General features: G+C 38.2%; 1 protein-coding gene across 1 annotated transcript; it reads right to left on the reverse strand.

Moving 5' to 3' along the window:
- On the reverse strand, positions 793–7,249 carry LOC18780896 (ABC transporter C family member 3). The gene is made up of 10 exons (XM_007213663.2): positions 4,574–7,249; positions 4,344–4,430; positions 3,605–4,246; positions 3,279–3,443; positions 2,578–2,872; positions 2,253–2,467; positions 1,870–2,175; positions 1,692–1,755; positions 1,350–1,589; positions 793–1,259 (listed from the first exon to the last, which is right to left on the reverse strand). The coding sequence occupies exons 1-10, from the start codon at positions 6,971–6,973 to the stop codon at positions 1,150–1,152; spliced, it is 4,524 nt and encodes a 1,507-aa protein (XP_007213725.2). The 5' UTR covers positions 6,974–7,249; the 3' UTR covers positions 793–1,149.

Consider the following 15,256-nt stretch of genomic DNA (forward strand, 5'->3'; position numbering starts at 1 on the left):
GACCACTAAACTGATTGTGGGAGAGGTCCATAATTCGCAACATTTGGAATGGAAATCTAGTTTTTGGACTGATTATAGGACCACGAAATTTATTAGATCTCGTTGTTTCCTAGGTCGAGAAATTCCAACTTTCTACAATTCAACAGAGTTCGCGGCAATGGCCCTTCCAACTTATTTCCATTAAGGTCAAGATTCCTCAAGATGCTATCCTTTGCGAATGTTGAAGGGATCGCTCCGAGAAATTTATTCATATTTAAATCCACAACTGAGAGTTTGTGACTGGTCAAATTTCCTATACATGAAGGAATTTCGCCACTCAAGCTGTTATTAGACAAATCAAGGACTACAAGGGAACTCAGGTTGCAAATCTGTGAAGGAATCCCTCCCGTCAACTGATTGTTTGATACGGAGAAGAAAAATGTAGAAGGTGGTGGAATAGAAAATTGGTGCCGAGGTCAAGCATTTGTAAGTTTTTCCACGGAAATACTTGTTCTACACCTGTCAAAGAGTTATTAGAAAGATCAAATAACCACAGAAGATTTTGGGGTTTCGGAAACTTTCCAAACTTCACAAACCCACTCAAGTTATTTGATGACAGATTGAGATTCTAGTCCAAGAAAGTCCCAAGAAATTGAGTGGACTGCTCCAATTAGATTGTCGGAAAGAACCATTGAGCTCATAGCTGTAACTTAAATCAAGTTGATGGAGGTACGGTAGGCGGAAAATTGTCTCACCAAAGTCTTTTGTGACACGGTTTTGGAATATCTAACTTATAGTCTACGATGCATTGTCTTAGACAAGTAGAGGGACCAATGAATTTACTTACAAAATTTTCCAATTACAGAGCCATTTATCTATCCAAAGAGAGGATGTTTTGCATAGGAGTTCAATCAACTTACAATTACACGTTATTAAACCACAAAATTTCACACCTATCACCTATCTTGAACTTTCAGTATCAAAATTACTTGAATGTAATTAACCATACAATATTTGCAGCAGAATATAGCCTAAAATACACTGCAAACTTTAACTTGATCACCCAGTTCAATTGCTTTGGACCTCACCGCTTATGTTTCGTCATTATCAAAACAGCTACCAAGTTGAGTAGTTCATAATGAAGATTTGGAATTTCAATTGTCAGTCAAACTACTCAAAACTGGAATTCGACCTCATTGTGTACTCTGCCACAAGCTGAGCAAAAGATGACGACTTGTTCTCGAGCAAGGTTGCAGGAGAATCATATTCGTCAATAAGCCCTACAACAAGAACAAATTTAAAAATGAATAAAAAGTTGAGGTTCAGTGGTAGCTAGAGGAAGTTGAATGCATTCATATGGCAATACTAACCATGACTCAGAAGCAGAACCATGTCACTATCAAGAACAGAAGTTATACGATGTGCAATAGTGATGACTGTACAGTCAGTAAAGTGTTGGCGAAGGGTCTGCTGGATGAGATTATCTGTAGCTGTATCGACCGACGCAGTAGCTTCATCAAGTACCAAGACCTTACTTTTCTTGAGCAGCACACGGCCAAGGCAGACCAACTGCCTCTGACCCATACTCCAGTTCTCTCCATTCTCACTAACTGCAGCAACCATATGAACATAAACAAAAGAATTTCCATGACGTAAAATGGAATCTAGTGCATCATATATAGCCTGTATCTTAGAGTAGCCATAGAACAAACCTGTGGCATCCAGCTTTCCTTCCTTTCTCCTAACTTCATCTCCAAGTTGACACTTATCCAGGGCCTGAAAAAATTAAAAGATGTTTTAACTAGTCCCACGAATTTAGAACTGCAAATCTATAAATGAAGAACATTTAGTAGGAAGAAGCTTCCTTTCTTCTGTGTAAAACCAACCGACCTCCCAAATTTGCTCATCTGTGTACTCTTCAAGTGGGTCCAGATTGCTTCTTACAGTCCCTTCAAACATGGTTGGGTCCTGAGGGATAATGCTCAGCCTAGACCTTAGATCATGCAGTCCAATTGAGGATATATCAATACCATCTATCAAAATCTGGCCAGAAGCAGGATCCACAATTCGGAAAAGGGTCTGTATGAGAGTCGATTTGCCACTGCCAGTTCTACCCACAATCCCAGTTTTCATTCCTCCAGGAAAGCTACATGTGATACCTCGCAACACAAGCGGCATGTGCGGGGCATACCGGACCTATATAAACATGAAATTCGAGTCACACATGACTGACCCCATATGTTATGAAAGAAATTAACCAGAACAGCAAGTACCTGAAGATCATGTATGTCAACTTTTCCACGTAATGGCCAAGAAAGATCTGGCTGATTGGATTCTATTACAAGAGGAGGCTCACTGGGAATGGAAGTGTACTGTAGTAATCTCTCCACTGATATAATTCTGTTCTCCACATTGCAAAGATTCCATATAACCCACGCCTGTAACATGTTTAGATTAAGTCCATATGTGACAGCTAAGCCCGCAACACCTTCAGAGTAAAATACCAAAAACAAATAAGAAAAGAGAGAATTCATAGATTCGCTTTACCATTTGCTTTCAAAAGAATAATTAGTAGCACACTAAATGAATACCACTTGCCTGGATCTATCACCCCTGCTGGAATAGAGATCAAGAAAACCAAACAGAATCCAAAAGTGATAGATGACAACATATCCAAGCGAAAACATAGCCACTCCATTGCAGCCGCAGTATGAAAATTAGGCCGACCATAACCATCCATCAGTTTCATGTTTGTATCCCTAAATCTTGATTCTTGATCGAAGCTCCTAATAGTTGTCGACCCTGAAATTGTTTCAGCAAAGTGTTGTATCACTGGAGCTTTGCATACTCCAACCAACCGTGCAAGTTCTCGCGCTGAAGATATGTAGTATTGCTGCATGAATATAAAATTTTTGAGCATCTTTCTTCACATTTAACATAGTTCATATAGATTGCTGGCTGTAATAGGAGTTAGGTTTGTTATCTGGATTCATATTGTCAATCATGTTCCATGTTGTGTCAATTTAGAAGTTTCTAAGAACTGTAGCAGAAAAAGGTTGAAGAAAATGTTAATATATCAACTTAGTGAACTTTTGTGTCAATAAGGAAGCCAAGTTCCTCAGTTCCACATCAAATAGAAGGTAGGGCATGTATAGGCATGAATAACGAGCATCAACAGTGCATGATCAACAAAGAATTAAAGCTAAAGGGACATTAACATTTCCATATTAGATTTCATGTGGAAATTCATGTATCGAGACAACGTATAAGATAGGAGCAGTTGGACAAAGAAACGTTACCTGTAACCAGATACAGATTGCAATCACAGGGATAAAAATGATGAAAACCTGCCATGCAACTTGCGACATCACTGCAATAATTCCCAGAAGCTGGATCATTGAGTTGGCAAGGGCCCCAATTTGACCAGGCATGTTCAAGTCCACTACTTCTTGGTCTGTAGAAGCCTGCAAGAAATCAATTAGCTATATTGATGAGATTACTGCATTCAGTACAGCAGCAGAGGGAGTGGTAGCTGTTTAAAGCAAAGAAGGAAAGTACATAAAAATCATCTAATTCTCTTTGAATATCCCAATAAGGCACTATATTAGAAATACATTTTGCTTACTCTGTTTAGGATTCGTCCACTTGGAGTGGCATCAAAGAAAGACATGGGAGCACGGAAAATGCATAAATGCATTTTACTAAAGAGTAGACTGGCTGTCTTGTACCCAGCTGTTGCAAGAAACATGGATCTGAAGAGGACACAGAAAGAACTTCCAACGGCCAAAGCAACATAAACAGTTAGAAGTGTAGAGGTTTCAACAGCAGGTTTCACATCCTCTGAAGCAGGAGTTGCCCAAGCCATCCAGTAATTGCTTCCAATTTGAAGGACCTGAAAGAGAACCTGTCCAAGCAAGATAAACGGAACAAGAGCACCTCCGTATGCTGTGGTGATGTACTTCCAGTAGACTGACAACCCAACTCTACCTTTCTCTCTCTCTTCTTCTTGAACAAGCTGCCCTTTTGGTAAATCATCTGTTTTAGAATTTTGAACATCAGTGTCTTCTACGTTTTGGACAACCCCACTAGTACTAGCAAATTCTCCATCTTCTTTGCTAACGCTTATTTTTTCAACTGGCTCCATCTCTGCAGAATTAAGCACGGACAAAGCTTCTGCGTGTGCTCCCACAAGCTCCATAAAATCAGTTCCTGAATTAAGAATGTCATTGAACTTTCCTGCTTGAGTAATCCTTCCGTCTTTCATGACCTAATGACAAACAATAAGTTTAAGCAGACAGATACTAACTAGATAATAACATATCTTATAGATTAAAATTCTAAGAAAAGCTCTGGATTTTTTTTACCAAGATGAGGTCAGCAGCAGGTAAGAACTCCACTTGATGAGTAACATAGATTACTGTTTTTGAACCCAAGAGACCCAGCAAGCATTCCTGTAGTGCAATTATCAAGCAAACAAATTAATAATGAACTGTCAATTTTACGGATGCATATGCCAATAATTCTATGATGTAAATAATTTTGGATACTCAATTTAAACTAGATGTAATCACACTACAAGAGGGAAATGAAACACCTTAAAAAGGTGTGATCCTGTATGAGCATCAACAGCGCTAAAAGGATCATCAAACAGATAAATATCAGCGTCTTGATACAGAGCACGTGCAATTTGTATTCTTTGCTTCTGCCCACCACTTAAATTGATTCCCCTCTCCCCTATAATTGTCTGATCACCAAACGATAGAATTTCCAGGTCCTTCTTTAATGAACATGCGTCCAGCACCCTCTCATATCTTTCTCTGTCCATCTCTTGACCAAACAATATGTTTTCCTCTATCTTGCCACTCTGTATCCACGGTGACTGAGAAACATAGGCCTTTGTCCCACACATTTTAAGAGTCCCCGATATCTTCGGAACTTCTCCCAGAATACAAGAAAGTAAGCTAGACTTGCCTGAGCCAACAGTACCACAAACAGCAACCCTCATACCTTGGCTCACTTTGAAATTTAGATCCTTCAATGTTGGACTAGGGGATGATAAATCCCAAGAGAAATTCCCATCGACTATCTCAATTGCTGTATCAGAACTACCTCTTGGAAGGTTCTCTATAACGTCAGGCAGCAAGTCATCAAGACTAAGGAATGATGCAATTCTATCAAGGGATACCTTAGTTTGTGCTATCATTGAAATTGTGTCTGGAAGATTGTAGATAGGCTCTTGAAGAATCCTGAATGTTGCAAGTGCAGATAAGATCTTCCCGGACTCAAGTGGGATCCCCAAAAGCATGCAAGCAACGAAAGTGACCACTGACACAAATGTGGGGGCACCCCAGAAAACAAATGAGGTCATGGCAGACGTGTAAACAAACTTTCGTAACCATCCTGCCTCAGTCTTCCTGAGCTCATTAATTTTAGACAAAAACTTCATCTCCCATGCTTGAAGCTTGAGAATCCTCATGTTCCTCAAGACCTCAGATGTTGCCTTCATCCTTTTATCTTTCGACTCCATTAACTTTTCCTGAAACTTCTCCTGCAAGGACCCCAAAGGAACATTTGCCAACATAACAATTATTGTTGCAACTAAAGTTGCAATGGCTGCAAGACCAAGATTTATGTACAAAATCACTAGGGCCAAGCCAACTTGTAGAATGACCATCCATGGATCATGCATGAACCAAGAGAAGTCACCAACCCTCTCAGCATCAACAGTCATAAAATTGATAATCTCACCGCTAGTGTGGCCCTGCTTGGACTGGCATGAGAGGGTCAAACCCTTATTATAGATCGCTGTAACAAGTACTGCTCGGATTCTTACTCCTACCTGTTGTGCCTTAAAGAACCAGTGCCTTTGACTGAGGCACTCCACCAGCTTCGCAATCATAAATGCAGAAACCAAAGCGTAGCCTTCATTTTTGAACTTTCTCCGCCCATAGAGGTATTGAACAAATGTGTCGATTAGATATGGACCGACATAAGATGCCAATGTGTAAAATATAGCATATAACCCTGTCCAGCCAACCTCTTTCCAGGCCGAGAATATCAATGCCTTCACCAGATGAAATGTGGTAACCCTGCCATCCGCACCACACTCCGCCTCAAGTTTATTTCTAAAATTTGGAAAGGACCCAACTACACTATCACCCTTGTATAGTTCAGGAACATCCTCAAGGTCTAATGTCTTCTTATTGCCAAGCGCAATTAGAGGACCCATCCAAGAAAGAGTAAGGAGGCTGAAAATTCCAGCATTTGAATAAGGGGTAACAGGTGTACGCCCTTTGGAATTATTTGACTCTGCATTACCATTACCATTACCATTCAAAAGGGGTTCCTCAAGAACTGTATTTCTGCCCTCTTTCTTCCCAAAAAACCCCACATATATAAAGAACAAACCCGAGATGACGCAGACAACATCAAAAACTAAAGATTGAACGGGCAAGGAAACGTGTTCCTTGTAAAGAAGGATATCTATCACAAGGGAATAGCAAGAGATAGAAAAGTAGGAACCCCACCAAAGTCTCAATAAATTTGGGAACTTTGATTCAGAAGAATTAGAGAACTGGGTATGCAAGTAGATACAAAGAGCACCCCAGGCAAGTGTTCTAATGGCTAAATCAAAAAGGGTCACTAGCTTTTCCTCAGACCAATCATTTCTATGCCAATAGAAGTAGTTCAATAAACAAAAAACAAGACTGAGCCCAGAAACACCAAGACAACAGAGTAAAGTTAGCTTATAATACCAACTTTGAACACTCCCAAACCTCTGTTTTGGACCTTCTCCATCACCCACCTTGAATTTCTTCCACACCCAAGAGACGAGCAACACAAATAACAAAACTAGGTGTAATGAGCCAGAAAACCCACGTATGAAAACCGGTTTGAGAAGAAAATCGGTACCTGGATACGTAATGAATGATGATGAGTAGTGTGAGAAGAAGGCTGAGAGAGCACCGTGCTTTGAAGAATCAAAAAGCTCCATAATTTGTGGAGCTTTTTGTTGGGGGCTCTCTGAAATTCTGGAAAATGGGGTTTTGGTTGGAATGGTTTGTTATATAGAGGGGAGAGAGAGAGAGAGAGAGAGGGAGAGAGAGAGAGAGAGAAATTAGTTTGTGGACGACTCAGGGAGTGTAGTCAGAGAATGGAGAGTCAAATGTCAATGTGAATTTTTCCTGGAAGGTAGGCTAACGTGGTGCCCAAGACTCACATCACGGAGATAGCTATAGATGGCTGCAAAGTGACGCAGAAAATTGTTGGTTCCAGGAAATATGTGAACTGATGATAGAGAGCGATAGACCAATCCATTATAATCTCTCTCTTGTAGAGCCCACCAAATTGTATTTTATCAATTTAAACCTTCTATTTTTTAGATATTTATTCAAAAATTAGCTCTATTTAAATAAAATCATTCTATATATTTCTGTGTTTGAGGAAAATTATCATATAAAATTGTTATGTATAGTTGACTTTGACTAAAGAGATTCTATATGTGATATTTTTATCTGTGGTGGGGAAATGAGAGAACTTGAACCCAGCTTTGACACACATAACAACAACAACAAAAAAACAAAAAAAATATAAAAAGAAACTGGAAAAAGTATATGGTAGAGAGGAAAGTTAGTGTATGGTAGAGAGGAAAGTAAGCAAATCCCGATCACACAAGCCAGCCCTACAACCAGCTAATGTCTGAGTTTACAACCAATCTCTATTAAAGAGCAAGACCCACCATGATGTGATGTGGTGAATGTGGTTTTGTGTGCACAGCAAGATAATTGATAATTTTGGATCTTCTTGTGTTAAATCATATGCTGGACTTACTAAGGTAAAATAAGAAAATAAGGGCATATCTGGTAATGTTTTTATAGAATATTTTTAGAGAATGCTTTCAGAGAATGAAAACGAGAAAACGAATTTGCATTTTCAGAATTCAAGAATGCATCTGGTAGATTAATTAGAAAACATATTCAGAATATAAAAACAATGAGAACATGTCTGATAGTACAATTTGAGAATAATAATATGTGAGCTATTTTTCAAGTGTATTTTTGATAATGTATGTTCTAAACAAAATAATTAAAAATTAATAAAATTCTAATGTTAGAAAAACCTAGAATTATCTTTAATAATAAGTGAAAATGATAAATAAAAAAGTTGAATTTTGTTGGTTAATTGATAAACTGAACAAGTATGCATCTAAGAATAGTTTTTTATACACACAAATTTTTTTTTTCCCCAAAATAAATACAGATTATTGAGTAAAGAACTTCTTGTAGTAGGATATGAGAATAAAATAAACAATGAAGTGTCATTTCTTTTCAACTTTTGTTTTTTCATTAATATTTTTTAATGTTTATTGTAACAAAAAAAACTAAAATGATCTGAAACTAATGTTTAATTAAAACAAGATTATAAAATAAAATAAAAATGTTAGCACACTTTTTCTTCCTCCTTCTTCTCGACTTTTCTTCTCCCAATTCACAAACTCCCCACTGCCCACCTCCCCTCTTTTTTCACTTTCACTTTCACTCTCTCATCTCTTTTCATACATCCTCTCCTCCCATGTGTGCTGGTGTCGCTTGGGTTTATATAATACATGTGAAAACAGCAACAAAATCACACTGAAACACATAATTCAAATCAATAACTATCACCCTCGATTTGTTCAATTGGGTTGGCGGTGGCTATTACGGTTCGAGTGATTGGGTGGTGATGGTGGAGGGAGGCTATGGCTTTGAGGAGTTTGATTCAAGCCAAGGATCTGATTGTGGTGAAGGCTGTGGCCTTGGAGTCAGAGTGGGTCTCACAAAAGAAGGCAAAGAGAGAAAGGAAGAGACAGAGGGGTGTTTAATTTTTGGGTATGGGATTTGAGAAAGGTGAGAATGGAATAGAGCATGATGATGTCTTGTTCCAGCTTTATTATAGCATCCACAGTGGGGGTGTAAATTCGGGGGTGTAAAGCCACTTTTATATCCTATTTACACCCCCGGGGTTGTAAATACGTTTTTGGCTCCAATGAAAAAAGATATAAATCTAAGATGTATAATTGTTTTGTTTGTCATAATTTGTTTTTGTGTTAAATTTGTATTTTGTGTTTACTTTATAAAATTAAATTTTTTTGTATTAGGTTAATTTTAATTTTTCAAACAAATAGATTTAAAAATATTTAAATTCGAAAAAGATATGATTTCATCCAAAAACATTGGGGAGCATGAAAATCACAAATGAGCAAACAACATCTGATTTTTTTTTCAGCAATTACTGTAGCCGCGGGTCCCAGCCTTTTATGTTGACTTTTCTTCATTTTTCTTCTCTTTTCTCGGGTGGATCCCGCCTACAAAAGATGTAAAAATAGATGTAAATGTACATTTTATTTTACATCTCTATGGTGGTGATGTATATTTACAACCCTTTACATCTCTCCATTAAAGACGATTCCGGTGACAAGGGGTGTATATTTAACATACACTCCCATATACACCCTCCTATTGTGGATGCTTTTATGTAAAATTGTTTGGGCATGGCAAGAATGTAATCACAAAACAGTCATTTTATATGCAACGCCAAAGTGACTTGGGGAGTTCAGGTTTAAGCATGGCAGGAATGGATAGCCATGGTCGGGACTCGGGACTGTAATTAAAGGGAGGTGGGTGGCATGTGATCAAAATTAACAAAAAATTAGAAGGGCTTAATTCTTATTATCCTTATGTTCTGCTCTTACTTAATTCTTATTAAAATGTAATGGTAAGTTTTTTGTTTTTCATTTCTTAAATGTTGAATGAGATATTGATCAAATAAGAAAATTGATAAACAAGATATTGTCAATGGGAGCTGTTAGTGGCAATCAAAAATGTCATATTGCACTCATCGTTTGTAATTATATAAGGGAAAATTACATGATGATTTTTTTAAGTGCCAAAAATAGTTCCTTTTAATTATAATATGAAAGCTAGAAAGTTGATATAGATACAAATTCTCATTGAGGAGTTGGGGTTAATCTTTAGATTTGATGACTTAGATCTAAATTATTTAACTTTCCTGCCACATAGGATTACATTCCTTTTTAAAATAGGGTAAAGTACCGAATACTCCTTTGAACTATCATCCTTGTTGAAATCTACATCCAGGATTAATTTTTCAGCCAATTTAGGCATTGTACTAAATTTTATCGCCAATTTACCACTCACTGTTAATTTTTGACAATTTCTGTTCAAATCTCTGTTAAAAAAGTCACATGTCAGGCACATGATTTATTGTTGAATTAAAAATTAATTTTTTTAACCTCTTTCTTATACTCTCTCTCTCTCAGCTAGTCTCGAACCCGGATGGGTTTTTGGCTTTGAACACAATCCCAAGCTACTGGAGACCAGCAAATATTTTTTTTCTTCCCTGCTTCGCCAAAGAGCTCGAATGAGAGAAATCAATCGAAGAGAGAAGAGGTTAAAATCAATCGCCGGAAAATCCAAATTGGGGGCTGGGTAATATGGGTTTCGATTGTGTTGGTTTTGGGCACAGATATATTTAAGTAGGCTGCGGAGTAGAGGAATGAAAAATTGAATTTACTTCCTGCAAAATTTTATTAAGATGCTGGATACAAATTAAACCTTACTTTAAAGAAAAAATTTCTAGGGTAGAGGATTGCCAAAAGCAAGCTAAATATCCGAGTAAGGCAGCATCAGGTGGCTAACAATAATTACATCCTCATCCCGTTTCAACATACCAGATCAGAGAGCCTTGATATCTACCTTCCCTTGACACACACTTGACAATTGAGGTACTTCGCCAAGATATCTGTTCACACATATCTCCAACAACTGCTTCTCCGCAGGTTTCAGCAGAGAACCCAGACTCAAATTCTCATTTATGAGACCTTTCAACAGCAGAACTTTAACAACAGAGCACCTTGGAATAAGTCAAATTGAACCAAATTGGGGGCGGGGGTTTTGGAAGAGATTTTTTGGCGATTGTCTTGGCTATTGTTGGGGTAGGGTGAGCTGAGGCATAGGAGGAAGAAACAGGGAGAGAGAAGAAGAGACGAGGAGATAGAGAGAGGGTTCGCAAGGGAGCCAGGTAATTTCGGTTGCAGGGAATCACGTGGCTAACATGTCAAATCTAGACGGAAAATTGGATGAAATTGCATGAAAACTGACGGTAGGGGTTAAATTGGCCATTTAAAATAATATGAAGGATAAAATGGCTGAAAAAATAATTCATGGTGGAGATTTGGATAATTAATATAGTTCGGGGGTATTCGGCAGTTTACCCTTTTAAATATATTATGATGTAATCTTTTTATTTTTTTATTTTAAAATTATTTTTGTTCCAATGATGCCTTTATTCGGGTAATAGTGTTTTATGTCATAATAATTAGCCATTTACAATATTTGGCATTGACTACAAAAGGCAGATACAGCAGACGGGAGAAGCTATTTATATTTTTTGGCATTGATATAATTGACTGTGTGGGGGTCTTTTTCTTCCGGCAGCTGCAAATGGGCTGGGCTGCCGTAAAGGGGAAATTACTGAAATTGCCCCCTGTGCTTGAGTTCGAAAATTAAGCCCCAAAAGCACTTCGAAAGGGCAGTAAAGCCTTAGGAAGTGTTCTGGTTACCTTCACCAACGAAAATGATGGCTGCTTACAGGTGATTTATGCTTGCTTACAGATAAAGTTTTAGCTTAGCATGAGGAGATTGTGGCATGGGAGCAAGGTCAGCATGAGTTGAGCACCAAAGAGGAAAATAAGGCTTCCTAGGGAGAAATGGGAGTGTTTAAGATGAGGGAGACAAGGTTTGCAGGATGATCTTGGCTAAAAAGGGGTAAAGGAAGGGCATTACTTCTTCCGGCAGCTTGACAGACTCTGAAAATAGTCTGTTAACAGAGAAGAACGAAGAAGAAGAGTGAATAGGGCTACTGGATTTTTACAAGTAAGAGAGGAAGCTTGCTCTCTCAGCCTGGGTTGGTTTTTGCTAGGTGGAGGGGACCTCCTTTTATAGCTGCGGGAAACTATCCTTTCCCAAGAAACCCTAATGGTTTCTTCCCAATCTTGGCAAGTCTTTCCATCCTTTTTCCTCTCTTCTCTTGACTTTCCTATCTGGGTGAGATTTCCCCTTATCTATTTGCACAAAATCAGGAGTTTTGGAGCTCAAGACCCCTTTTCCCGCGGCTGCTTCAGTAGGAAGCTCCACTCTTGGCTACTTTTCTTCTTCTTTCCCTTCTCCTTCCTGGGCCAGCACCGATAAGGGAAAACAACTGGGTGTATATGCTGGTTTGAAAGGGTACTCCTCTTCCTGACAACTTACATGCTAATATCCCTTGGTCTCTCTAGTGTTTTGTTTTGGGACTTGATCCATTCCCATGTGCTGGCACTTTCCAGCAGCTCTGTTCAGTGAACCTGCAGACCTCCTCTACGTGGCTTCTACTTTTCTAGCAAAGGGCTGAGGCTTTTGTGGCTTGTTGTGGAATTTTGTATGGGCTAAGGTACTTCATTAAATAAGTGGGCTATTTAAACATTGGGCTTTTGGTTGGGCTATCCTTTGACTGGGCTAATTTTGGTTGGGTTATTTTGATTGAGTTATTTTCCCCTCTTTGCTCACCCATATATTTGGGCCTAAGAAATGGGCTTGGGTTCCGAGGCTCCCAAGCAACTCGGAACCTCCATTTCTCGTCCCATCAATGGGCCTCATGACCACCTATTACCATCCATACCACAACCCACTCAAGCAAGCCCCAGGCATCTTGCGTGGCTTGGGCCCACTTAAGCTTGTAGCATGGCATGTTGTTTATTTGCTTGGCGTGGCATGTGTATAAGCGCATATGGCAAACTTTCGCGTGCCCCAAATTGGGTTTCTTCTCGGTAAGATATCGCATTGGGCTGAGAATTTATTTGGGCCGAAGCGTGGATTTTTTGGGCCTCAACAGACTGCTTGATTCTTTTTTAGTTTTTCCATTAGGGAGTGTATTCAATTGAGATTTTAAAAGACTATTTTGAGATAAAAAAGTCTTTTGGTATTCAAGTTAGACTTTTAAATAATCTAAACAAGTTTTGTAGTATTTCATTAAGACTATTAGGATTTTTAAAAGAGAGTGTCGAAATCACGTGGCATTCAATTAAGACTTTAAACAAGTAACAAAAATTCTTATGGTATTCAAAAACTTGCTAATTTCGAAAGATTTTTTAAAATATGGAATTATGTGGGACTTTTTAGTGGGAGTTATAAATACTAAACCTTATCTCAAATCTCACCCTAACCTATGAGATTTTTCACATGAAAATTTTTTTTTTCTCGGGAAAAGATGAACTTACATGCACAAAAGGCTTCTCTCTGTGCATCTCTCGTATGCGGGTTTAGTTCAATCGTGCGAAGAGAAGTTGCTCGTGGTACCAAAGCCTCACACCCAGTTGCTGAATTTCAATTTTCTCACTCTATCTCTAATGGCGGAGCAAATAGCTCTCCCTCTACTCCTTCACAACCCAGCCCAAATTTTTGTTAAAAAAAATTACCTACACTACATATGTTCAGCCCACTTAAATTATACAAACCTATCAAACACACCATCCCATCCTCCCGTGCAATTCTTCTCCTCCTTTGCAAAACAGACATAAGTTCTCTGTAGCCAGCCAACAACTCCTCTCTGCAGCCACTGCCAACAACTCCGCTCAACTTCTCTGCAGCCAGCAACTTCTCTTCTTGGCAACAACAAGTATTCTTCTCATTCTCTCCTTTTTAATTATCTTATGCATCTTTAATTTGAATAGAAAATATTCTAGGGTTTAATTAGGAATGACTTATAATTTGGAGATTTGTTGAAATTAATTAGGGTTTTGATTTTAGAAATTTTGTTGAGATGTTCAATGTGTTGTTGGTATTGTTGATATTTGATTTGTGTGTTGGTATGTTTGATTAAATGCATTAATTTGTTGTTGGTATTGTTGAGGTGTTTGATTTGTGTGTTGGTATTTTTGTTGAAATGTTTGATTAAAATCATTTCTACATATTATTTATTTTATAGGTTATCTCTTATTGTGTCTGCTCACAATCGGAACCCCAAGAAAATAATGACTTTGTTGTCTTTTTTTAAGAAAAAGAATGATGACATCATCTAATACAAATATCAATTATCTTGAACATGATCCAGAAGTACGTCATCTAATATGCAAATATTCGGTGAAGGAACAAGATAATGTGCAAAGAGCATATATTCTTTTAGGGTCATGTCAACCCGAATTAGAAGATTATTCAAGCCACTTAGAAGGGAAAATCTTACGTTGATTTAATAAAAAGTGGTTTGGCCAATTCTCTTGGCTTGAGTATTCAGTTGCTACGAACAAGGCATTTTGTTTTTCTTGTTTCCTATTTGATAGAAATCAATAATTTTCGGCCTTGTTTTCCTTGGTTCCTATCTACAGCAATAACGGAATGAGTTTTCTTATGTATGAGAATTATTGAATCAACTTAGAAGCACCAAAGGTGATGAATTTCTTGCTGATTGTATGATCCTCCACATTGAAAGAGAGTTTGCCAATACTATCGACAATGCATCAATAATTGAGGAATTTAAGAGTTCTAAGCCTCGTAGGGTTAAATTTTATATTTAAATAATGTTGTTTTGTATTGCATTACATTGCATTTACTTTTGGTTTTTATTTTAGTTTTTGTATTTGTAGATATATATGAATTTGAGGGTAAGGCTCATTACGCTCCCCCTCACTATATGTATCTTTTTATGTTTATTAATAAAATTCACTCGTACCATCGAGTTTAGTACATAAATTTTGCCCGGTCAGCTTTTGAATCCTATGACCGCCACTGCACCACCCTCTTCAAGACCCTTCTTCCAAAACCAAAACCCAGCCACACCAACACCACCTCCACTTCCTCCACCACCATCGCCGCAGATAACCCCTCTTCTCTAAGAGCTCCTCCTCCACCCAAACCCCTCAACCCAAAACCGAACCTCCCCTCCCACCCTCGCCAGAGCACGCACTCGCATCGGCAAGTCACGTGATGGTAGAACCTTATATCTGAAAAAGAAAAGTTGCAAAAAAATAGAGAAAAGAGAAAAGGAAATTCATTTTATTTCATTTCATTAATTCCTCTTAAGCAAAAGAGAGAGCGTTTATACAATTCCTGATTTTGGCCAGCTGGCTATGATCTAGCAAAGTTTCTAACAAAACTTCCTACAAATAGGGAAAGGACAAAGTTGTTATTATGTGTGGGAATAGCTAGGTGATGATACTAAGGGAATACAAAGGTGATAGTAAGTGGGC

This window comes from Prunus persica, chromosome G4 (genome assembly GCF_000346465.2).
Source record: "Prunus persica cultivar Lovell chromosome G4, Prunus_persica_NCBIv2, whole genome shotgun sequence".
NCBI classification, from domain to species: Eukaryota; Viridiplantae; Streptophyta; class Magnoliopsida; order Rosales; family Rosaceae; genus Prunus; species Prunus persica.